Source organism: Neoarius graeffei, chromosome 27 (assembly GCF_027579695.1).
Source record: "Neoarius graeffei isolate fNeoGra1 chromosome 27, fNeoGra1.pri, whole genome shotgun sequence".
NCBI lineage: Eukaryota > Metazoa > Chordata > Actinopteri > Siluriformes > Ariidae > Neoarius > Neoarius graeffei.
In genome coordinates, this window is record NC_083595.1 from 8,747,123 (window position 1) to 8,773,997 (window position 26,875).

Genomic DNA, 26,875 nt, shown 5'->3' on the forward strand with positions numbered 1-26,875 from the left:
CACTTTGTTCCAAGAAAACCCAAACTGTCACCCTCAGCTGAAAGGAAATTGGTTTGGATGGTCAGGAACAACCTGGGAACCACCATGGCACAGCCCTGCCATGAACTGGAAGCTGATGGATCACTGTCTACAGTTCAGATCACCATGGACTAAGAGGCTGCTATCCAAGAAATAACTCCCTGATCCAAAATTGACACTTTCAAGCTTAACTAAAGTTTGAAGCTGACCACATGGACAAAGAAAAACACCTTCTGGAGGAAAGCTGTATGGTCAGATGAGACAAAGATTGAGTTGTTTGGCCACAATGATCACCATGTACAGAGGGACACTGTACCAGTTCATGGTGGTGGTAGGATCATGATGCTGTGGGGCTGTTTTGCTGCCAGTTGAATTGGTTCATTGTACAAAGTGGATGGAATAATGAAGAAGGAGGACTACCTCAGAATTCTTCAGCATAAACCATCAGAAACTTGAACACGACTTGGAACTTGGGAGTTACAACAGGACAATGAACCCAAACAAGCATCAGAGCTGGTTGTGGAGGATAAAGCAGGCTAACATTAAGCTTAAAACAACTCCTGACTTCAACCCTATTGAAAATATCTGGACCGTGCTTATAAGTCGAGTCCATGTCAAGAAAAAAAAAAACTTAATTGAACTCCACCAATTCTACCATGAAGAGTTGTGAAATATCCAACCAGAATTCTGCCAGAAGCTTGTTCATGGTAAACAAAAAATGTTTGGTCAAGGTGAATCTTGTGAAGAGACATTTTACTCAAATATTTGGTGTGCTGTATGTATATTTTTGACCCTGTATGTATAATTTTGACCCTGTGTTGATTTCAGAAAACCCAAAGAAAATTAAAACTTTTGCACCAAATTCTAGAGTTTTTTTTTAATTAAAGCTGTATGCTGTACAATGCTAGTGTACTGTGTAAATGATGTAAATATGCATTCCTTTCTTATTCCTATTTTACTCTTTTCTTATTCCTATTTTACTGTTTTCTTTTAATATTTTACTGTTTTTTTTATATATATATATTTATTATGCACCGGCTGGAGAAGCACTGCAATTTCATTGTATACCTGATGTGCAATGACAATAAAGATTCTATCTATCTATCTATCTATCTATCTATCTATCTATCTATCTATCTATCTATCTATCTATCTATCATTCTGCCACAGAAAAAGAACAGTTCAAAGAAATAACTGAAAGCCCAAATATTGCCATGACATTCATATCCAAGATGACATTCATGTCACTGTATGTAAACTTCTGACCACAACTGTTAGCGAATTGTGTAGTGCTCTGAGCTGAGACACTAATAGCCATGTATTACTCATAGTGTTCAAGATGCACTGTGATCACATTTTGGAGCTTTTTCAATGTATCTTCGTTTTCTAGACAGTTATATTGACCTATAGATAGATTTAACCAATCCTAACTTCTTATGGTGACACTGATATTAAAATTAATACCAAAAACCTTCAGATCAATTCATATCCAATTGACAAAAAAGTGTATCTATTGGTAATAAATGTACATAGATCAAAACTACAGTGGAAATGTTTTTGAAAGGGAAACAAACCCCAAATTAAAGCCGCTAGCGGCCTTGACGGGCCCTCACACGTGTGGTTCTGCAACTCAGGACATTCCGCCACCCAACAAAACAATCACACGTCATATATTCATCAAACGTTCAGAGGTGATGTGCATGTTGCAAATCCATGACTGCTTGACGGATGAGAGATAGACAGACAAAGACTGTAAGTGTGTGTGTGTGTGTGTGAGTGTTTCTGTGGTGTGAAAATGTACATTTATATATGTACAAAACTATACGTGTCTCCTCCTTATCTCTATCTCACGCTGTAATCTTAAGTCATCTTAGCTTTCCTGTGTCTGCAGTGTGTGTGTGTGTGTGTGTGTGTGTGTGTGTGTGTGTGTGTGTGTGAACTCTGCATGTACATTCATATGTCTGCAGCAAAATGCACAATGATGGCAGGTCACTATTATTGTGTGTGTTTATCAGAGAGAGAGAGAGAGAAGTGTGTGTGAAAGAGAGAGAGTGTGCTCATAGATGTTGCGTGTGCATGTGAGTGCATACTTGAGAGTGTATGTGTGTGTGCATAAATATGCATATGACTGTGAGTGTATGTGTGTGCACAGAATTGTATACGTCACCCATTCTCGTGACTATTAGTTCGTGTGTGTGTGTGTGTGTGTGTGTGTGTGTGTGCGCTACATGTATATGTGTGTTGGTGGCGCTATGTCAGGCATGTCATGGATCAATCCGTCAAAGCATTGAAAATTTTTGGCACATTTCCTGCTTGGCCAGATGGTGATACTGTGCTAGGCATGTCATTTAGATGTGTCAATATCATCAGAATCACGATATCCAATATTTTGTAAAGTTTCAGATCAATCCATCAATGAATTGAACATTTTTCCCCATCTCCTGCTTGGCCAGATGGTGGCGCTGTGCTAGGCATCTAAATTACACGTGAATATCATCACAATCATGATACACAATATTTTGTAAAGTGTCAGATCAATCAGTTAAGGCATTGCGAATTTCTGGTACATTTCCTGCTTGGCCAGGTGGTGGCGCTATAACAGGCAGGCCCATTGGGCGTCAGGTTATCATAATAATCATAATATCTATTGAAGTAAGAAGTGTCTAACCATACAGTCAGTGCACTGTGGCTTTCTGACACGTTTCCTGTTTATGTGGCAAGATATTAAAATTATAAGGCCATTTCAACATATTACAAGATATCAAAAATCCCTTCGCAATTTAATATCAGCGACATCTTGGCATCACGTATAACAAATTTCACATGAATCTCATGAACCGTCTCGGAGCAGCATGTTAAAATTCATCATGTGTCAAAACACACATATTCAAAACCCTATTCTTTCCTTGGCCAGCTGGTGGCGCTATACCAGACAGGCATATTGGGCATCTAGATGTCATAATAATCACATTTTCTAATAACCTGAAAGGTTTCAGCCAAATCATTAAATGTATTATGACTTCATGACACATTTCCTGTTTATGTGGCGAGTATTAAAATTCATAATATTGCCATTTCAACATATTACAACAGATCAAAAATCCCTTCGCAATTCAACATCAGCAATATGAATCATGATAGTTGTCCTAGCAACCTCATAAGGTTGCTAGGACAACTATCATGATTCATGTCATTTTTGTACTGATCTAAGGGTTCTGAGTAAGGTTCTAGCCATACAGTGAGGCAAAAAAGTATTTAGTCAGCCACCAATTGTGCAAGTTCTCCCACTTAAAAAGATGAGAGAGGCCTGTAATTTTCATCATAGGTACACTTCAACTATGAGAGACAGAATGGGGGGAAAGAATCCAGGAAATCACATTGTAGGATTTTTAATGAATTAATTGGTAAATTCCTTGGTAAAATAAGTATTTGGTCACCTACAAACAAGCAAGATTTCTGGCTCTCACAGACCTGTAACTTCTTCTTTAAGAGGCTCCTCTGTCCTCCACTCGTTACCTGTATTAATGGCACCTGTTTGAACTCGTTATCAGTATAAAAGACACCTGTCCACAACCTCAAACAGTCACACTCCAAACTCCACTATGGCCAAGACCAAAGAGCTGTCAAAGGACACCAGAAACAAAATTGTAGACCTGCACCAGGCTGGGAAGACTGAATCTGCAATAGGTAAGCAGCTTAGTGTGAAGAAATCAACTGTGGGAGCAATTATTAGAAAATGGAAGACATACAAGACCACTGATAATCTCCCTCGATCTGGGGCTCCACGCAAGATCTCACCCCGTGGGGTCAAAATGATCACAAGAACGGTGAGCAAAAATCTCAGAACCACACGGGGGGACCTAGTGAATGACCTGTAGAGAGCTGGGACCAAAGTAACAAAGGCTACCATCAGTAACACACTATGCCGCCAGGGACTCAAATCCTGCAGTGCCAGACGTGTCCCCCTGCTTAAGCCAGTACATGTCCAGGCCCGTCTGAAGTTTGCTAGAGAGCATTTGGATGATCCAGAAGAGGATTGGGAGAATGTCATATGGTCAGATGAAACCAAAATAGAACTTTTTGGTAAAAACTCAACTTGTCGTGTTTGGAGGAGAAAGAATGCTGAGTTGCATCCAAAGAACACCATACCTACTGTGAAGCATGGGGGTGGAAACATCATGCTTTGGGGCTGTTTTTCTGCAAAGGGACCAGGACGACTGATCCGTGTAAAGGAAAGAATGAATGGGGCCATGTATCGTGAGATTTTGAGTGAAAACCTCCTTCCATCAGCAAGGGCATTGAAGATGAAACGTGGCTGGGTCTTTCAGCATGACAATGATCCCAAACACACCGCCCGGGCAACGAAGGAGTGGCTTCGTAAGAAGCATTTCAAGGTCCTGGAGTGGCCTAGCCAGTCTCCAGATCTCAACCCCATAGAAAATCTTTGGAGGGAGTTGAAAGTCCGTGTTGCCCAGCGACAGCCCCAAAACATCACTGCTCTAGAGGAGATCTGCATGGAGGAATGGGCCAAAATACCAGCAACAGTGTGTGAAAACCTTGTGAAGACTTACAGAAAACGTTTGACCTCTGTCATTGCCAACAAAGGGTATATAACAAAGTATTGAGATGAACTTTTGTTATTGACCAAATACTTATTTTCCACCATAATTTGCAAATAAATTCTTTAAAAATCAGACAATGTGATTTTCTGGATTTTTTTTTTCTCATTTTGTCTCTCATAGTTGAGGTATACCTATGATGAAAATTACAGGCCTCTCTCATCTTTTTAAGTGGGAGAACTTGCACAATTGGTGGCTGACTAAATACTTTTTTGCCCCACTGTATGTTCTGAAGAGTTTTATTTCAGTTAGGGGGCGCTATGAAGTCCCTGGGCCATGCCCGGGGCCAAACGTCTGTGGCTGAGAAGCGGTTACAATGACTGATGTGTGTATCAAATTTCATGAGTTTTCATGCATGCCTCAAAAACAGCCAAGCATGACAGAAAAATAATAATAATAATAATAATAATCCTGGGCGGCACGGTGGTGTAGTGGTTAGCGCTGTCGCCTCACAGCAAGAAGGTCCTGGGTTCGAGCCCCAGGGCCGGCGAGGGCCTTTCTGTGTGGAGTTTGCATGTTCTCCCCGTGTCCGCGTGGGTTTCCTCCGGGTGCTCCGGTTTCCCCCACAGTCCAAAGACATGCAAGTTAGGTTAACTGGTGACTCTAAATTGACCGTAGGTGTGAGTGTGAATGGTTGTCTGTGTCTATGTGTCAGCCCTGTGATGACCTGGCGACTTGTCCAGGGTGTACCCCGCCTTTCGCCCGTAGTCAGCTGGGATAGGCTCCAGCTTGCCTGCGACCCTGTAGAAGGATAAAGCGGCTAGAGATAATGAGATGAGATAATAATCCTTCAAAAAACAATAGGGTCTTCACACCGAACGGTGCTCGGGCCCTAATTATTGACACCTTGATGTTCTTTTAGGTGGCGTTCCAGGTCTTCTTTCGTCACACGATGGAACCGTCTACATCTTCTCCCTGGCCACTGTTTACCTTCTCCTCTGGATGTCACTGAGACCAGCAGAGTTGAATTTACTCCCAGAGTTCAACTACAGCTGTACAAAGGCTGCTTCACTCTATAAGACTCTGTGTGAATGAACAGTCTTGAGACTGTCAAAGAGCTCAAACCACTCTGAGTCAACTTCTATAAAATAAAAATGTTGGTTTGTTCCCCTTTGTTTTACTATTACTATCTGAACAGGACTTAGAACTTGGAATCCAATACATTTTCTTATATTGTTCACTGATTTGGTACATATCTTCATTGTATATTCTGTCTATACACTGTATTTCATTGCGGACATGAAAAATATTACAAATTCCTGCCCTCCACTGCCCCCTAGTGCACGTTTTCCCAACCCTGCTCCTGGAGGGCATGACATGACTTCACGTTTTAGTGTTTTTCCTTCTCTCTAAGCATCTGCTTCGACTAATCAGCTAATTAAGAGCCCTTCCTGAGTTGAAGTGGGTGTGTTAGAGCTAGAAAACACTAAAACGCACAGGACAGGTGGTACTCCAGGACCAGGGTTGGGAACTTGTACCCTCATGGATGTAGCTTTTAATCCTCTAGCCAGGCGAACAATGCTTAGAGTAGCCGTACCTGTACCTTAACCGATCACGATGCTGTTTTTCAAAACTGTCTTCATGTCTGAGCAAATGAATGAGCGTACACGTGATCCTGAACCCTGCTGCTGCGCAGTATTTCTGTTCCGGTGTTTCAGGCTCGGACTCTCAGACAGAGTCATGCCAATTAAGTTTGTTCGTTAATATTCGGCCACACCTAGTAAGACCATTTCCAGATCAATTCAACTCAACAGTTACTTAAGACTTGCGTAAAGGTCTGTTATCTTGAACTTGTTTTCACTCATGAATCGTTTTAAGTTAAAGCAGATAAATAGGAAATAAGACAGATTATGCTAGTATGTGGTAAGAAAATGTGTGCTCGGAGGGGCGTGATGCAGCAGGACGTGCAAGCAGAGTGCCGCTACCCTCTTATTTTCATAAGAACATGGTCCAGATTCTGCACGAGTCGTTACCATAGAAACAATAATGTATCAGAATGAGTGCGTTAATATTAACTTATCATGTTACAGGAGGAACTACTGTGGGCGGCACGGTGGTGTAGTGGTTAGCACTGTCGCCTCACAGCAAGAAGGTTCTGGGTTCGAACCCAGCGGCCAGCAAGAGCCTTTCTGTGTGGAGTTTGCATGTTCTTGCCGTGTCCGCGTGGGTTTCCTCCAGGTGCTCCGGTTTCCCCCACAATCCAAAGACATGCAGGTTAGGTTAATATGGGACGGCCTTGGGCTGAGGTGGCCTTGAGCGAGGCACTGAACTCCCGACTGCTCCCCGGGCACTGTTAGCATGGCTGCCCACTGCTCTGGATATGTGTGTGTGTTCACTGCTTCAGATGGGTTAAATGCAGAGAGGAAATTTCACAAGTGTGTGATGAATAAAGTTGTGCTTTCTTTTTTTTTGCTTTCATATCTTCTGACCAATCAAATTAGAGAATTCAGCGACGCTGTGGTATAAGGCCGTATGTTTACTCTAAAGCTGCAATCAAAAGTTTACATGCACGGATATGAACCTCATGACAATTTTGAGCTTTCAATGGATTTCTCTGAACTGTTCTTTTTCTGTTACTGAATATTTGTACAACATACATCTTTAATTGAAAAAACAAGAAGCTGGTGCGCAAGTTTGAAGTTATTTTGGGTTTTCTGCAGTCAACACATTGTCAAAGTTATACATACAGGGTCAAAAATGTACACTACCGTTCAAAAGTTTGGGGTCACTTTGAAATGTCCTTATTTTTGAAAGAAAAGCACTGTTCTTTTCAACGAAGATCACTTTAAACTAATCAGAAATCCACTCTATACATTGCTAATGTGGTAAATGACTATTCTAGCTGCAAATGTCTGGTTTTTGGTGCAATATCTCCATAGGTGTATAGAGGCCCATTTCCAGCAACTCTCACTCCAGTGTTCTAATGGTACAATGTGTTTGCTCATTGCCTCAGAAGGCTAATGGATGATTAGAAAACCCTTGTACAATCATGTTAGCACAGCTGAAAACAGTTGAGCTCTTTAGAGAAGCTATAAAACTGACCTTCCTTTGAGCAGATTGAGTTTCTGGAGCATCACATTTGTGGGGTCGATTAAATGCTCAAAATGGCCAGAAAAATGTCTCGACTATATTTTCTATTCATTTTACAACTTATGGTGGTAAATAAAAGTGTGACTTTTCATGGAAAACACAAAATTGTCTGGGCGACCCCAAACTTTTGAACGGTCATGTACATACACTAATAGAAATATGTTTGGCACGCTTGAAACTGGAACAGACTGTTCTGATTGCTACTTGTTTTGGTTCCTTGAGATTTATCTACTTGAGCTTTATCTTCGCTCGCACATTCTGCTCTCTGCTGAATGAAGGTTACCAGTAATGTCTCTTCTTTCATAAGATTACGATCCTAACGGGTGACGTAATGGTACGGTATATAATGTCTCTCTTCTTTCATACAGTAGTGTAGTCTAAACCAGTGATATAATGCTTCATCACCCATTTACATTACTCTGTCACGCATAGGTAACTTAGCTTAGTCAATCACATTGTCATCTTCCAATCACATAGCTATAGTACACTCTTGAATGTGAATATATGCTCATGTTTGTTCTACAATAAAATGAGAAACATCTCTGAGCAGCTGTGGCAGTGACTGTTTGCTCCCGGATCGAGCACAATCTCTTAGGCAGCAGAGGTCTACATTCCTAGATCATACTTTGTCACCTCGACCTCCTTCGGTACAGACAGATCAAAACCTAACATGCACTCACTTACGGTAGATTATGAATTCAGTGGTGATTAATCTTCCACAATGTCTTCAAACTTGCCAAGGCCTTTTAACTTCCTGTCAGTGATCATGATTGACTACAGCTTGTAGCTTGTCTGTGCCAACAGAAAAGGGTTTGATTGACCAACACATAGTACAATGGGAAAAGTCCAAGGAGCTCAGTGCAGATCCAAGAAAGGACCACAGAGTTACACACTCAGGAATGTCTCTTGGAGCCATTTCTTGACAACTGCAGATTTGAGGATTGTCAGTTCTATGTAAGGATGAGTTATTGGAAGAAGACGACGACCCAAACTGTCACCCTCAGCTGAGAGAAAATTGGTTTGGATGGTCAGGAAAAACCCCAAAACCACCAAGGCACAGGTATGCCATGAACTGGAAGCTGCTGGAACACCGTCTACAGCCAAGTGAGTTTTATATCAAATCACCATGTACTGAGAAGTTGCAGTCCAAGAAAGAAGCCCATCTTCCAAAATCAACACCTTGAAACTTGACTAAGGTCTGCAGCTGACCACATGCACAAAGAAAGAGCCTTCTGGAGGAAAGTTTTATGGTCAGATGATTAAGTTTGAGTTGTTTGCCCACAATCAGCAGAGGAACATTGTACCAAGTGTTAAAGAAAAAAAAAACCCAAAACAAAACTCCTTTATACTGACAAATAACATTCATACAAGACGTGCTTATTCGTTCATTTATGTTCGTACCCACATTCTTCTTCTTTTGGGTTTAATGGCAGTTGGCATGCCAGCTTAAAGGTTCATTACCGCCACCTACTGGACTGGAGTTTGGAACAGAAGCTTGGCAGGAAAAAAACAAACAAAACTAAATTTTCTCAATTACACCTGTTTCTTTGAACCTCCTAGGGCTTAGTGGTCACATGCGTGGACAGCACTTTATGGAAATTCGGAACAAGAATCCACATATGTGGACATACTTTTTCTCTAAAAGTACATCTTATCAAAAGATGATGCTTAGTTTTTATTCTAATCAGGTTCTAATAAGCCCAAATAGCAAAGAGAAATAAAAAATGCATGTAAAAAAAACAGCTTGGGCCTTAGGAGGTTAAAGATGTACCCACATACTGTGTGCAGATTTTTTTTAACTTTCTCCGAGTGCAAATTATGCTAGAGAATTCGAGATTGTGATGTAACTTCCACACCACATGATTTACTTAGGCCTAGCTCGAGTGGATCTATTGCTTCCAAATTGTTGCAAACAACCCTGAAGATGTCCGAGTATCAAGTGTTTGGATGTAAAAAAAAAAAGCCCAAATGTTGCAAAGGGAAATCGTTTTTGTGGCCTCAGCCACTACCTCAACGTGTTGTAAGAATGAGTGTAACAATAGAACATTGTGCATAAGCATAAGCATTACAGTCACCAGAACGGCTAGTCGAGATCTCGCGATACGAACAGTTGATCTCGCGTTATGAAAGGTACACAAGCACAAAAACGAATATAAGAATGAATGTAACAATAGTGAAACTTCGGAACCAATCAGCACTTATCCTGATCAAGTTCGAGTACCTGTTCTACTTTGGAACCAATCAGAAACAAAATAAGAGAAACCTCGTAGTATCAGAAGATAATCAGCAGATTAAAAGATAAACGAAATTTACCTCGTGGTTCACTAAGGCTTCTGATTAGATATAAAGTAAGTGGTGTTTATTTGAAGAAAATTTACCTTTTGATCATCACAGCTTTTGTTTGGTCCTTCTGGAAGGACAAATGAAAGGTTTTGTAAGGATTTTTTTGAGCTTTTTGGCAGATATACAGTGGCATGCAAAAGTTTGGGCACCCTTGCTGAAAATGTCTGTTACTGTGAATAGTTAAGTGAGCAGAAGATGAACTGATCACCAAAAGGCATAAAGGTAAAGACGAGACATTTATTTTCAGCGTTTTCTGCAAGATTTGTGTATTATTTTTATTTTGTACAATTGGAGAGTGAAAAAAAGAAAAGGAACACCATGTGAAAGTTTGGGCACCTCAATACATTTGAGTTCTCAGGTAACTTTTACCAAGGTTCCAGACCTTAATTAGCTTATTGAGCTGTGGCTTGTTCAAATTCTTCGTTAGGAAAGGTCAGATGATGCAGATTTCAAAGCTGTGTAGCTGTATTTCAAAGCTCTGACTCCTCAAACTTGTCCCTAAAATCAACAGCCATGGGCTCCTCTGAGCAACTCCCTCGCATTCTGAATAATAAAATAATTGATGCTCACAAAGCGGGAGAAGGCTACAAGAATGTAGCAAAGTGTTTTCAGGTAGCTGTTTCGTCAGATTGTAATGTTATTAAGAAATGGCAGTTAACAGAAACAGTGGAGATCAAGGCGAGGTCTGGAAGATGAAGATTGGATTGCTAGAAAGGCAAATAAAAACCCCTGTTTGACTGCAAAAGACCTTCAGAAAGATTTAGCAGACCCTGGAGTGGTGGTGCACTGTTCTACTATGCAGCGACACCTGAACAAATATGACCTTCATGGGAGAGTCATCAGAAGAAAACCTTTCCTGCATCTGAGCCACAAAATTCAGCGTCTGAAGTTTGCAAATGAACATCTAAATAAGCCTGATGCATTTTGGAAACAAGTCCTGTGGACTGATGAAATCAAAATAGAACTTTTTGGCCACAATGTGCAAAGGTATGTTTGGAGAAAAAAGGGGGCCAAATTCCAGGAAAAGAACACCTCTCCAACTCTGAAGCATGGGTGTGGATCGATCATGCTTTGGGGTTGGGTTGCAGCCAGTGGCACAGGGCACATTTCACTGGTCGAGGGAAGCATGGATTCGAATAAATACCAGCAAACTCTGGAAGCAAACATTACACCATCTGTAAAAAAGTTGAAGTTAAAAAGAGGACGGGTCCGACAATAAGACGATGATCCAAAACACACCTCAAAATCTACAATGGAATACGTCAAGAGGCCCAAGCTGAAGGTTTTGCCCTGGCCCTCACAGTCCCCTGACCTACCGTACATGGTTAAATGTCCCTCAGTCGGTTTCACCTTCACAAGACACTTTTGTTCGCCATCAACAAGCTTCGAGCAGAATATTTGTCCACTCTTCTTCACAGAATTCAATGAAAATTTGAGTGTTTCTTGGCACAAAACCCGACTTTCAAGCACTGTCCGCATATATTATTCACACGGCGTTGAGGTCAGGATTTGTTTTAAGCTAAAAGGAGAGCTGAAGTCATTTTTAAACTTGCTTTATTTCTTAATTAACCTGTTATTCAATTACGTGTTCGGTTTTAGTAACCTTATATCGCGCTGGCATGGTGGTGTAGTGGTTAGCGCTGTCGCCTCGCAGCAAGAAGGTCTGGGTTCGAGCCCCGTGGCCGGTGAGGGCCTTTCTGGGTTTCCTCCAGGTGCTCCAGTTTCCCCCACAGTCCAAAGACATGCAGGTTAGGTTAACTGGTGACTCTAAATTGACCGTAGGTGTGAATGTGAGTGTGAATGGTTGTCTGTGTCTATGTGTCAGCCCTGTGATGACCTGGCGACTTGTCCAGGGTGTACCCCGCCTTTCGCCCGTAGTCAGCTGGGATAGGCTCCAGCTTGCCTGCGACCCTGTAGAACAGGATAAAGCGGCTACAGATAATGAGATGAGATGAGAAGTGGTAAAAGGATAATGAATGTCATAATAGGTTTTATTTACAGATCTTTTGGCCAATTTATCAGCCTTTAATACCCACATGAACTGGAATCCAACAAAAAAACAACCTCAACACCCATAAGATAAAACTGGTACGTAAGATATCGGAAATCTAATAATTCTATGTAATTATCTTCCTTTTGAATTTTTTTGTAAGACAGACAAGGAATCAGAAAATATCACACACTGAAAAGGAGGTTTATCAATAAGAAGTTCCAAAGCCTTTGTAATTGCGAGTAACTCAGCTCTAAAAATAGTACCTTTTGAGATTTTATAATATCTTTTTAGACTTGGAATTACAACACCAGATGTACAATCAAAATCTTTTTTTGAACCATCAGTAAATATGTGTAAGTGTTGATTATGTTTGAGTTGAATGTGTTCTAATGCCGAGTGTAACATGTAGAATCCTCTTGTTTAGAGATTTTAGGGACTAAATCCAAGTCAACTTTTGGAGATTGCGATTCCCAGAATGGAAAAGGATCAACTAAAGGATTACAAGCTGGAACCGGAAGACTATTAACCAAATGAACAACTTTAGGAAAAAAAAATATTCACAAAGATTGCTTTGCTGTTGATGTATCCAATGCTGCCAGTATGGCCGACTTCCGGTTTGATGACGTCACGTGAAAACACATATACAGTGGAATGCAAAAGTTTGGGCACCCTTGCTGAAAATGTCTGTTACTGTGAATAGTTAAGTGAGCAGAAGATGAACTGATCACCAAAAGGCATAAGGGTAAAGATGACACATTTCTTTAATATTTTCCACAAGATTACATTTTTATTTCCATCATTTACAGGCGTAAAATACCAAAAAAATGAAAAGGACCTGAAGCAAAAGTTTGGGCACCTAACATGGTCAGTACTTAGTAACACCCCCTTTGGCGAGTATCACAGCTTGTAAACACTTTTTGTAGCCAGCTAATAATCTTTCAGTTCTTACCTGGCGGATTTTCACGCATTCGTCCTTGCAAAAGGCTTCCAGTTCTACATGTTTCCTGGGCTGTCTTGCATGCACTGCTCTTTTGAGATCTATCCACAGATTTTCAATGATGTTTACTGTATGTATAATTTTGAATTGAGAAAACTTTGTGCACCAAATTCTTGTTTTTATTTTCGATTAAGGATGTAGGTTGTACAATTATCCAAGGGAAAGGACAATACAGCCATGATGTTCATGCGCAAATAGCATTATACCTTGATGAATATCTTCCATGTGATATGACTTTTAGGAAGGTATTTGAACTTTCAGTATGAATACACTGAAATTGACAGCCTCATGGTTTTCCTCAAAGCCATTTTCTTTTTTGCTGGATGGATATGTGAATACACTACCGTTCAAAAGTTCGGGGTCACTTTGAAATGTCCTTATTTTTGAAAGAAAAGCACTGTTCTTTTCAACGAAGATCACTTTAAACTAATCAGAAATCCACTCTATACATTGCTAATGTGCTAAATGACTATTCTAGCTGCAAATGTCTGGTTTTTGGTGCAATATCTCCATAGGTGTATAGAGGCCCATTTCCAGCAACTCTCACTCCAGTGTTCTAATGGTACAATGTGTTTGCTCATTGCCTCAGAAGGCTAATGGATGATTAGAAAACCCTTGTACAATCATGTTAGCACAGCTGAAAACAGTTGAGCTCTTTAGAGAAGCTATAAAACTGACCTTCCTTTGAGCAGATTGAGTTTCTGGAGCATCACATTTGTGGGGTCGATTAAATGCTCAAAATGGCCAGAAAAATGTCTCGACTATATTTTCTATTCATTTTACAACTTATGGTGGTAAATAAAAGTGTGACTTTTCATGGAAAACACAAAATTGTCTGGGCGACCCCAAACTTTTGAACGGTCATGTACATACACTAATAGAAATATGTTTGGCACGCTTGAAACTGGAACAGACTGTTCTGATTGCTACTTGTTTTGGTTCCTTGAGATTTATCTACTTGAGCTTTATCTTCGCTCGCACATTCTGCTCTCTGCTGAATGAAGGTTACCAGTAATGTCTCTTCTTTCATAAGATTACGATCCTAACGGGTGACGTAATGGTACGGTATATAATGTCTCTCTTCTTTCATACAGTAGTGTAGTCTAAACCAGTGATATAATGCTTCATCACCCATTTACATTACTCTGTCACGCATAGGTAACTTAGCTTAGTCAATCACATTGTCATCTTCCAATCACATAGCTATAGTACACTCTTGAATGTGAATATATGCTCATGTTTGTTCTACAATAAAATGAGAAACATCTCTGAGCAGCTGTGGCAGTGACTGTTTGCTCCCGGATCGAGCACAATCTCTTAGGCAGCAGAGGTCTACATTCCTAGATCATACTTTGTCACCTCGACCTCCTTCGGTACAGACAGATCAAAACCTAACATGCACTCACTTACGGTAGATTATGAATTCAGTGGTGATTAATCTTCCACAATGTCTTCAAACTTGCCAAGGCCTTTTAACTTCCTGTCAGTGATCATGATTGACTACAGCTTGTAGCTTGTCTGTGCCAACAGAAAAGGGTTTGATTGACCAACACATAGTACAATGGGAAAAGTCCAAGGAGCTCAGTGCAGATCCAAGAAAGGACCACAGAGTTACACACTCAGGAATGTCTCTTGGAGCCATTTCTTGACAACTGCAGATTTGAGGATTGTCAGTTCTACAATCCTCAATGTAAGGATGAGTTATTGGAAGAAGACGACGACCCAAACTGTCACCCTCAGCTGAGAGAAAATTGGTTTGGATGGTCAGGAAAAACCCCAAAACCACCAAGGCACAGGTATGCCGTGAACTGGAAGCTGCTGGAACACCACTATCACCGTCTACAGCCAAGTGAGTTTTATATCAAATCACCATGTACTGAGAAGTTGCAGTCCAAGAAAGAAGCCCATCTTCCAAAATCAACACCTTGAAACTTGACTAAGGTCTGCAGCTGACCACATGCACAAAAAAAAAGAGCCTTCTGGAGGAAAGTTTTATGGTCAGATGATTAAGTTTGAGTTGTTTGCCCACAATCAGCAGAGGAACAACGTGTTAAAGAAAAAAAAAACCCAAAACAAAACTCCTTTATACTGACAAATAACATTCATACAAGACGTGCTTATTCGTTCATTTATGTTCGCACCCACATTCTTCTTCTTTTGGGTTTAATGGCAGTTGGCATGCCAGCTTAAAGGTTCATTACCGCCACCTACTGGACTGGAGTTTGGAACAGAAGCTTGGCAGGAAAAAAACAAACAAAACTAAATTTTCTCAATTACACCTGTTTCTTTTAACCTCCTAGGGCTTAGCGGTCACATGCGTGGACAGCACTTTATGGAAATTCGGAACAAGAATCCACATATGTGGACATACTTTTTCTCTAAAAGTACATCTTATCAAAAGATGATGCTTAGTTTTTATTCTAATCAGGTTCTAATAAGCCCAAATAGCAAAGAGAAATAAAAAATGCATGTAAAAAAAACAGCTTGGGCCTTAGGAGGTTAAAGATGTACCCACATACTGTGTGCAGATTTTTTTTTAACTTTCTCCGAGTGCAAATTATGCTAGAGAATTCGAGATTGTGATGTAACTTCCACACCACATGATTTACTTAGGCCTAGCTCGAGTGGATCTATTGCTTCCAAATTGTTGCAAACAACCCTGAAGATGTCCGAGTATCAAGTGTTTGGATGTAAAAAAAAAAAAGCCCAAATGTTGCAAAGGGAAATCGTTTTTGTGGCCTCAGCCACTACCTCAACGTGTTGTAAGAATGAGTGTAACAATAGAACATTGTGCATAAGCATAAGCATTACAATCACCAGAACGGCTAGTCGAGATCTCGCGATACGAACAGTTGATCTCGCGTTATGAAAGGTACACAAGCACAAAAACGAATATAAGAATGAATGTAACAATAGTGAAACTTCGGAACCAATCAGCACTTATCCTGATCAAGTTCGAGTACCCGTTCTACTTCGGAACCAATCAGAAACAAAATAAGAGAAACCTCGTAGTATCAGAAGATAATCAGCAGATTAAAAGATAAACGAAATTTACCTCGTGGTTCACTAAGGCTTCTGATTAGATATAAAGTAAGTGGTGTTTATTTGAAGAAAATTTACCTTTTGATCATCACAGCTTTTGTTTGGTCCTTCTGGAAGGACAAATGAAAGGTTTTGTAAGGATTTTTTTGAGCTTTTTGGCAGATATACAGTGGCATGCAAAAGTTTGGGCACCCTTGCTGAAAATGTCTGTTACTGTGAATAGTTAAGTGAGCAGAAGATGAACTGATCACCAAAAGGCATAAAGGTAAAGACGAGACATTTATTTTCAGCGTTTTCTGCAAGATTTGTGTATTATTTTTATTTTGTACAATTGGAGAGTGAAAAAAAGAAAAGGAACACCATGTGAAAGTTTGGGCACCTCAATACATTTGAGTTCTCAGGTAACTTTTACCAAGGTTCCAGACCTTAATTAGCTTATTGAGCTGTGGCTTGTTCAAATTCTTCGTTAGGAAAGGTCAGATGATGCAGATTTCAAAGCTGTGTAGCTGTATTTCAAAGCTCTGACTCCTCAAACTTGTCCCTAAAATCAACAGCCATGGGCTCCTCTGAGCAACTCCCTCGCATTCTGAATAATAAAATAATTGATGCTCACAAAGCGGGAGAAGGCTACAAGAATGTAGCAAAGTGTTTTCAGGTAGCTGTTTCGTCAGATTGTAATGTTATTAAGAAATGGCAGTTAACAGAAACAGTGGAGATCAAGGCGAGGTCTGGAAGATGAAGATTGGATTGCTAGAAAGGCAAATAAAAACCCCTGTTTGACTGCAAAAGACCTTCAGAAAGATTTAGCAGACCCTGGAGTGGTGGTGCACTGTTCTACTATGCAGCGACACCTGAACAAATATGACCTTCATGGGAGAGTCATCAGAAGAAAACCTTTCCTGCATCTGAGCCACAAAATTCAGCGTCTGAAGTTTGCAAATGAACATCTAAATAAGCCTGATGCATTTTGGAAACAAGTCCTGTGGACTGATGAAATCAAAATAGAACTTTTTGGCCACAATGTGCAAAGGTATGTTTGGAGAAAAAAGGGGGCCAAATTCCAGGAAAAGAACACCTCTCCAACTCTGAAGCATGGGTGTGGATCGATCATGCTTTGGGGTTGGGTTGCAGCCAGTGGCACAGGGCACATTTCACTGGTCGAGGGAAGCATGGATTCGAATAAATACCAGCAAACTCTGGAAGCAAACATTACACCATCTGTAAAAAAGTTGAAGTTAAAAAGAGGACGGGTCCGACAATAAGACGATGATCCAAAACACACCTCAAAATCTACAATGGAATACGTCAAGAGGCCCAAGCTGAAGGTTTTGCCCTGGCCCTCACAGTCCCCTGACCTACCGTACATGGTTAAATGTCCCTCAGTCGGTTTCACCTTCACAAGACACTTTTGTTCGCCATCAACAAGCTTCGAGCAGAATATTTGTCCACTCTTCTTCACAGAATTCAATGAAAATTTGAGTGTTTCTTGGCACAAAACCCGACTTTCAAGCACTGTCCGCATATATTATTCACACGGCGTTGAGGTCAGGATTTGTTTTAAGCTAAAAGGAGAGCTGAAGTCATTTTTAAACTTGCTTTATTTCTTAATTAACCTGTTATTCAATTACGTGTTCGGTTTTAGTAACCTTATATCGCGCTGGCATGGTGGTGTAGTGGTTAGCGCTGTCGCCTCGCAGCAAGAAGGTCCGGGTTCGAGCCCCGTGGCCGGTGAGGGCCTTTCTGGGTTTCCTCCAGGTGCTCCAGTTTCCCCCACAGTCCAAAGACATGCAGGTTAGGTTAACTGGTGACTCTAAATTGACCGTAGGTGTGAGTGTGAATGGTTGTCTGTGTCTATGTGTCAGCCCTGTGATGACCTGGCGACTTGTCCAGGGTGTACCCTGCCTTTCGCCCGTAGTCAGCTGGGATAGGCTCCAGCTTGCCTGCGACCCTGTAGAACAGGATAAAGCGGCTACAGATAATGAGATGAGATGAGAAGTGGTAAAAGGATAATGAATGTCATAATAGGTTTTATTTACAGATCTTTTGGCCAATTTATCAGCCTTTAATACCCACATGAACTGGAATCCAACAAAAAAACAACCTCAACACCCATAAGATAAAACTGGTACGTAAGATATCGGAAATCTAATAATTCTATGTAATTATCTTCCTTTTGAATTTTTTTGTAAGACAGACAAGGAATCAGAAAATATCACACACTGAAAAGGAGGTTTATCAATAAGAAGTTCCAAAGCCTTTGTAATTGCGAGTAACTCAGCTCTAAAAATAGTACCTTTTGAGATTTTATAATATCTTTTTAGACTTGGAATTACAACACCAGATGTACAATCAAAATCTTTTTTTGAACCATCAGTAAATATGTGTAAGTGTTGATTATGTTTGAGTTGAATGTGTTCTAATGCCGAGTGTAACATGTAGAATCCTCTTGTTTAGAGATTTTAGGGACTAAATCCAAGTCAACTTTTGGAGATTGCGATTCCCAGAATGGAAAAGGATCAACTAAAGGATTACAAGCTGGAACCGGAAGACTATTAACCAAATGAACAACTTTAGGAAAAAAAAATATTCACAAAGATTGCTTTGCTGTTGATGTATCCAATGCTGCCAGTATGGCCGACTTCCGGTTTGATGACGTCACGTGAAAACACATATACAGTGGAATGCAAAAGTTTGGGCACCCTTGCTGAAAATGTCTGTTACTGTGAATAGTTAAGTGAGCAGAAGATGAACTGATCACCAAAAGGCATAAGGGTAAAGATGACACATTTCTTTAATATTTTCCACAAGATTACATTTTTATTTCCATCATTTACAGGCGTAAAATACCAAAAAAATGAAAAGGACCTGAAGCAAAAGTTTGGGCACCTAACATGGTCAGTACTTAGTAACACCCCCTTTGGCGAGTATCACAGCTTGTAAACACTTTTTGTAGCCAGCTAATAATCTTTCAGTTCTTACCTGGCGGATTTTCACGCATTCGTCCTTGCAAAAGGCTTCCAGTTCTACATGTTTCCTGGGCTGTCTTGCATGCACTGCTCTTTTGAGATCTATCCACAGATTTTCAATGATGTTTACTGTATGTATAATTTTGAATTGAGAAAACTTTGTGCACCAAATTCTTGTTTTTATTTTCGATTAAGGATGTAGGTTGTACAATTATCCAAGGGAAAGGACAATACAGCCATGATGTTCATGCGCAAATAGCATTATACCTTGATGAATATCTTCCATGTGATATGACTTTTAGGAAGGTATTTGAACTTTCAGTATGAATACACTGAAATTGACAGCCTCATGGTTTTCCTCAAAGCCATTTTCTTTTTTGCTGGATGGATATGTGAATACACTACCGTTCAAAAGTTCGGGGTCACTTTGAAATGTCCTTATTTTTGAAAGAAAAGCACTGTTCTTTTCAACGAAGATCACTTTAAACTAATCAGAAATCCACTCTATACATTGCTAATGTGCTAAATGACTATTCTAGCTGCAAATGTCTGGTTTTTGGTGCAATATCTCCATAGGTGTATAGAGGCCCATTTCCAGCAACTCTCACTCCAGTGTTCTAATGGTACAATGTGTTTGCTCATTGCCTCAGAAGGCTAATGGATGATTAGAAAACCCTTGTACAATCATGTTAGCACAGCTGAAAACAGTTGAGCTCTTTAGAGAAGCTATAAAACTGACCTTCCTTTGAGCAGATTGAGTTTCTGGAGCATCACATTTGTGGGGTCGATTAAATGCTCAAAATGGCCAGAAAATGTGTCTTGACTCATCTCATTATCTCTAGCCGCTTTATCCTGTTCTACAGGGTCGCAGGCAAGCTGGAGCCTATCCCAGCTGACTACGGGTGAAAGGCGGGGTACACCCTGGACAAGTCACCAGGTCATCACAGGGCTGACACATAGACACAGACAACCATTCACACTCACATTCACACCTACGCTCAATTTAGAGTCACCAGTTAACCTAACCTGCATGTCTTTGGACTGTGGGGGAAACCGGAGCACCCGGAGGAAACCCACGCGGACAACATGCAAACTCCGCACAGAAAGGCCCTCGCCGGCCACGGGACTCGAACCCGGACCTTCTTGCTGTGAGGCGACAGCGCTAACCACTACACCACCGTGCTGCCCATGTGTCTTGACTATATTTTCTATTCATTTTACAACTTATGGTGGTGAATAAAAGTGTGACTTTTCATGGAAAACACAAAATTGTCTGGGTGACCCTAAACTTTTGAACGGTAGTGTATTTTGCACATAAATGACTCTGGGTTGGTAAACAGTGAAATGAAAATGAACTCAGTCATCATTTCATCACTTCTTTTCACGTTGGTAGCAAAGTTTCTCAGAGAGAACAAACAAACAAACAAACAGCTGTTTTGAATGTGTTCCACTCGCCCTCAGTTCCGCCATTTCTTTTTTTTTTTTTTAGCTCATTTGCATAAAAGAAGGCGAGTCGCGTGCTCTGGGACACGAGTGGAAGCGCGAGGAGGTCATGTGACATCCACGTCAGCGGTGTACATGGCGGCCTCCTGTTTCCTCAATGAACGCAAGGCACTGTAGAATTTCCAGGAGCGCTTTTTGGTACCGAGACGATCACTTTCTCAGAAGGTAACCGCACAGACATTCGGTGTCGTTCGCTCACAAGGCGGAAGCCGAGAGCAGGAAACGGAAATGGTCGGATTTGAGCGGGTGGTGATGTCGCGCGTGAGATGCGCGTGCGCGTTTTGTTTTCTCTCCTCAGCGAGCACAAAGTATTGGAATAAAAAGGCCAGCAGTGAGCCGGGCGCTTGTTTGTTTGTTTGTTTGAATTCTTAAAGGTTCTTCTGTGACGCAACAGCGAGTTTATTCGAAGTCGTGATTCGGTTTCCTTGGCGAGCTAAAATCCGTTAACGTAGCTCAACTTCACAGTCGCTGCTTAATTAGTCGGAGTTCATGCTTAAAGCTAGCCTGAGGCGTCCTTGCTAACAGTTCTCTAATTAGTTTACTATTCAGTCAGCTTGTTTTTGTTTTCCTCGTTGTGCAGCGTCATGCGCAAATCCAGCCAATCAGAGACCGCGTTGGTCTTTCCGTTCATGTGATTGGTCGACACACAGCACCGTCTCTCATTCACTGATTTTTGCAACAGGAAAAAGGAAAAAATTATCAGACCACCTGTCATAAAAGCAAGGAAACACCGTACATATTTTAGAAATCTCTCATTTGTTTAAAACTTAATGGTTATTTATTAGGAAAATAACAAAATGAAACAACTAAGTAGTTTTTGTGCCGTTCAAAAGTTTGGGGTCACCCAGACAATGTTGTGTTTTCCATGAAAAGTCACACTTTTATTCACCACCATAAGTTGTAAAATGAATAGAAGATATAGTCAAGACACATGGGTGGCACGGTGGTGTAGTGGTTAGCGCTGTCGCCTCACAGCAAGAAGGTCCGGGTTCGAGCCCCGTGGCCGGCGAGGGCCTTTCTGTGCGGAGTTTGCATGTTCTCCCCGTGTCTGCGTGGGTTTCCTCCGGGTGCTCCGGTTTCCCCCCACAGTCCAAAGACATGCAGGTTAGGTTAACTGGTGACTAAATTGACCATAGGTGTGAGTGTGAATGGTTGTCTGTGTCTATGTGTCAGCCCTGTGATGACCTGGCGACTTGTCCAGGGTGTACCCCGCCTTTCGCCCGTAGTCAGCTGGGATAGGCTCCAGCTTGCCTGCGACCCTGTAGAACAGGATAAAGCAGCTACAGATAATGAGATGAGTCAAGACACATTTTCTGGCCATTTTGAGCATTTAATCGACCCCACAAATGTGATGCTCCAGAAACTCAATCTGCTCAAAGGAAGGTCAGTTTTATAGCTTCTCTAAAGAGCTCAACTGTTTTCAGCTGTGCTAACATGATTGTACAAGGGTTTTCTAATCATCCATTAGCCTTCTGAGGCAATGAGCAAACACATTGTACCATTAGAACACTGGAGTGAGAGTTGCTGGAAATGGGCCTCTATACACCTGTGGAGATATTGCACCAAAAACCAGACATTTAGTATAATTGATGATGATGATGATGCCCTTTATTGTCACTAGTCACATGTACCAGCGAAAATAGCCGTCAACCCGTCCGTATACAACATACAACCCCGATTCCAAAAAAGTTGGGACGAAGTACAAATTGTAAATAAAAACGGAATGCAATAATTTACAAATCTCAAAAACTGATATTGTATTCACAATAGAACATAGACAACATATCAAATGTCGAAAGTGAGACATTTTGAAATTTCATGCCAAATATTGGCTAATTTGAAATTTCATGACAGCAACACATCTCAAAAAAGTTGGGACAGGGGCGATAAGAGGCTGGAAAAGTTAAAGGTACAAAAAAGGAACAGCTGGAGGACCAAATTGCAACTCATTAGGTCAATTGGCAATAGGTCATTAACATGACTGGGTATAAAAAGAGCATCTTGGAGTGGCAGCGGCTCTCAGAAGTAAAGATGGGAAGAGGTTCACCAATCCCCCTAATTCTGCACCGACAAATAGTGGAGCAATATCAGAAAGGAGTTCGACAGTGTAAAATTGCAAAGAGTTTGAACATGTCCTCATCTACAGTGCATAATATCATCAAAAGATTCAGAGAATCTGGAAGAATCTCTGTGCGTAAGGGTCAAGGCCGGAAAACCATACTGGGTGCCCGTGATCTTCGGGCCCTTAGACGGCACTGCATCACATGCAGGCATGCTTCTGTATTGGAAATCACAAAATGGGCTCAGGAATATTTCCAGAGAACATTATCTGTGAACACAATTCACCGTGCCATCGGCCGTTGCCAGCTAAAACTCTATAGTTCAAAGAAGAAGCCGTATCTGAACACGATCCAGAAGCGCAGACGTCTTCTCTGGGCCAAGGCTCATTTAAAATGGACTGTGGCAAAGTGGAAAACTGTTCTGTGGTCAGACGAATCAAAATTTGAAGTTCTTTATGGAAATCAGGGACGCCGTGTCATTCGGACTAAAGAGGAGAAGGACGACCCGAGTTGTTATCAGCGCTCAGTTCAGAAGCCTGCATCTCTGATGGTATGGGGTTACATTAGTGCGTGTGGCATGGGCAGCTTACACATCTGGAAAGACGCCATCAATGCTGAAAGGTATATCCAGGTTCTAGAGCAACATATGCTCCCATCCAGACGACGTCTCTTTCAGGGAAGACCTTGCATTTTCCAACGTGACAATGCCAAACCACATACTGCATCAATTACAGCATCATGGCTGCGTAGAAGAAGGGTCCGGGTACTGAACTGGCCAGCCTGCAGTCCAGATCTTTCACCCATAGAAAACATTTGGCGCATCATAAAACGGAAGATACGACAAAAAAAGACCTAAGACAGTTGAGCAACTAGAATCCTACATTAGACAAGAATGGGTTAACATTCCTATCCCTAAACTTGAGCAACTTGTCTCCTCAGTCCCCAGACGTTTACAGACTGTTGTAAAGAGAAAAGGGGATGTCTCACAGTGGGAAACATGGCCTTGTCCCAACTTTTTTGAGATGTGTTGTTGTCATGAAATTTAAAATCACCTAATTTTTCTCTTTTAAATGATACATTTTCTCAGTTTAAACATTTAATATGTCATCTATGTTCTATTCTGAATAAAATATGGAATTTTTAAACTTCCACATCATTGCATTCCGTTTTTATTTACAATTTGTACTTTGTCCCAACTTTTTTGGAATCGGGGTTGTATTATGCAATCATCATACATTTTCATTGGCATTTTGTTATTGCACTAAATCAATGTTTAACTTGAGAGTTGGCAACTTTATTAGCCTTAAAGACCAAAGAGCTGGTTACAATCAGACTTTGAGCTCCTCGTGTAGAGAGATCTCAGACCTTAGAGAAAAACAAGCAAAACAAGCCCCAAGCACAGGTCAGATTTTAAAACATGATTGTTATTTTCAGACCCTGATGTTACTTTTATAGCTAATAATTTATCAGATTTCTCACTATGCCAGGCCTCAGGACTTGTATTCATAATAATGACTGTTTTTATTTGAAGCGTAGTGTGAATTGTGTGCAGACGCAGCCATGTCCCCAAAGATTACGGTGGAGCTGCTAAAGAACCTGAGGCAGGCGATGAAGAATGAAAAATACTTTGCCGAGCCCATCCAGGCGTACATCATCCCTTCAGGAGACGCACACCAGGTGAGGATTATGTTCATTTCTAAAATATATGATACACAGCCAATCTGAGTCAATACCAGGTGCAAAAACGTTGCGACGTGCAATCTTGTAGTAATCTTTAAATAACATTGGCTGGCGTTGAGTGGTGTGTCAGATAATGGAATCCAGGGACACGTCTGCCCGGGGGCATTTTGAGTTATTGACAGATTCAGAAAGTACAGTTTCTAAGCTTTCCAATGATGCGTTCCATGTGGAGATCTGACAATATTTGAAGAATGTGTGGCCTTTTGAAAGTGTATACTTCTTAAAACAGAAAAGGGAGAAAATCGCCCTCAAAGTTTTCCATCTCAGCTACTCTGGGTGTAGGGCGGGCACATAATGGTGCTCATCTGCATGACATTAAGGAAAGCCCTACCCCCTACGAGCTAGCACGATGCTACTTTCATGTAAACAAAGATCACCACGTCAATTTTCCTTCCATGCAAAGTATGCCCAACACAATTATGAAGTACAAAAATAAGTCCTAAAGTATACTTTAACGTTTTGTGGTTGAAAAATTACTCACACCGTAAGAAAGAAAGATAGCACGATGATAACAACTAACACAATGCTAGTTTCATGTAAAGCCTCGGTCACAACTGGCCGTACGTGCTCCTACGGCTGGTCTACATGCAAAAAAACGCAAGAAACGCACAGAGGGCGCGTGTGAAACGCACGAGAGCGCGCATGTGACGTGCTGATTTTTGAGCCGTAGACTGGCCGCAGACCGGCCGCAGAGGTTCTTTGTCATGTCAAACAAACTCTACGAGCACTTACGTTTTTTTCAGGTTGCAAGACAAACTTGCGTCCAACGCGCGTCTTTCTCCATGAACAAAAAAAACCGCAGCGATTTGGGAAACGCCAAAAATCGCACGGCCAAAAAATCGTACGTCCGGTTGTGACCTAGGCTTAACCAAACCACAACACACTCCGTTACATGCAAAAATAACCACACAGCCTTAGATTAATAAACTCACCCCATCAGAAAGAGAAACGGCGCCTTGCACACACCAATGCCTCCGATGGAATGTAGTCCTAGAATGGTCCGTGTATCATCCGATCATTCAAGTATTCCATTCAATCTGGAAAACGAGGTTGCGTTTTTTTTTTTTTGCTAGAAATGGTTATCTCTGATGTAACTACCGTGTGTCTGTTTGCTTCGCGGTGTTTCAGCTCCTCTGCGCTCTGTCTAGCTTGCTCATTCCATAGTGAAATCACACGCCTGTATGCAGCTTAAGTAGCCACGAGCTCAGCTCGTATCATACAGCTGATTGGTGAAAAAAAAAAAAAAGACTTAAATCATCATGTGAATGGCCCATATGGTAATTTACCCACACCCCCCAGCAGGCTACAGTCCTGACAAAAACGAGACAATTTGCAACAAAAAAATGTATGCTTTTCCAACAAAACAATCTATTATCTGAAATACTGATTGCATTCTTCAAGATCTCAACTTGCACATGATGGAAAAAAACGAAAATCACAAATTTCGAAAAATGCTTCTTTTGCGATTATCTCGGATTCGTTTCGGCCGACATGCGTCCCTGGATTCGGTGAGGGGTCACATGTATTTCATTCAGCTAGCATGATCTTGAACGAGTTGAAGGCCAGTGCTAGCTTACCTGCAAGTCAGCGCAGCAGTGACGTCACCTTCCAGCTGGTGTAGCGTTTATCAGTAGTGCTAGCGAATCCTAATAAAGCAGTCAAGCCAGTGCTGTCTAACATTTCTGTCTCCAGACTTTTCTTGCATGCTTGCTACAGTATTTTTCCACTCGGACTTAAGTATTCATTCCCCTGTATAATTTACTGAGTTACTTTTAGACAACTCTGCACAACGGAGCGATCTGGCAGCCTGCCACTAATCCCTTGCCAAATCCTTTGCTGTCCCTGTTGCTTTTTTGGTGTGTCTGGCTAAGTTTTGGCTGAACTCAAGTCCCAGCTCTAATAGTAACAGTTCGCCACTGACATAAACGCGCGCGCACACTTCCAGTTGTAAATATGAATGAAAAATATCTAATGAAGTTTTGGGCACCTTTCAGGTCTTCGACGCATCTTTTCTCTTTTCCGGCGAACAAAGAAATGCTTGTGCGCAGCAGAAAACTTTCTCGCTGGATATTCGCATCAGCTCCGACATGTGACGTCATGTTGTCTTGACAACCATGCGGTATTGTAAACCATATTCAACGCTCAATCTCCATTGGGTAGAGTGATGTACCGTAATACACGTAGCTCACAATATTACATGCTCTCAAACCAAATCGACGAAACCCGCTAGAAGGGAATAGAACACACGTTTTTATTCCATCAAGAAAGTGTCCTGTATGGATAATAATTTCTTTGATTTGTGTCGAAGCAAGCAGATTTAAGTGAATGGAATGATCTGAACAAAGTTGTCGTGAAAACGTTCAAAGAAATGATTTGAGAGCAAATAACGAATCGGCTTCAGCTGCATGGAAACAGGCTCCACCCACTAGTATCTAATTTGCATGTCGTATGTATACGATGCGTCCGAATTTGCCCTCGAGTGCTTCAGTAGTGAGCCAGTAAAG

At 41.2% G+C, this 26,875-nt stretch overlaps 2 protein-coding genes across 3 annotated transcripts in view; both read left to right on the forward strand.

The window, feature by feature from the left end:
• Nucleotides 1-8,273, forward strand: part of cusr (Copper-only SOD repeat protein) — a 41,484-nt gene extending 33,211 nt beyond the window's left edge. Inside the window, exon 10 of the mRNA XM_060911864.1 lies at nucleotides 5,500-8,273. Coding sequence (XP_060767847.1) covers nucleotides 5,500-5,672 — 173 coding nt within the window. The 3' untranslated portion in view covers nucleotides 5,673-8,273. The remainder of the gene's footprint in view (nucleotides 1-5,499) is intronic.
• A 12,333-nt stretch (nucleotides 8,274-20,606) lies between these two features.
• xpnpep1 (X-prolyl aminopeptidase (aminopeptidase P) 1, soluble) overlaps nucleotides 20,607-26,875 on the forward strand; it is a 38,732-nt gene continuing 32,463 nt past the window's right edge. The window contains exons 1-2 of one of the 2 annotated variants that reach the window (XM_060911921.1): nucleotides 20,607-20,736; nucleotides 24,168-24,308. In XM_060911921.1, coding sequence (XP_060767904.1) covers nucleotides 24,192-24,308 — 117 coding nt within the window. In that variant the 5' untranslated portion in view covers nucleotides 20,607-20,736; nucleotides 24,168-24,191. The remainder of the gene's footprint in view (nucleotides 20,737-24,167; nucleotides 24,309-26,875) is intronic. The other variant, XM_060911920.1, reaches the window with a different exon arrangement.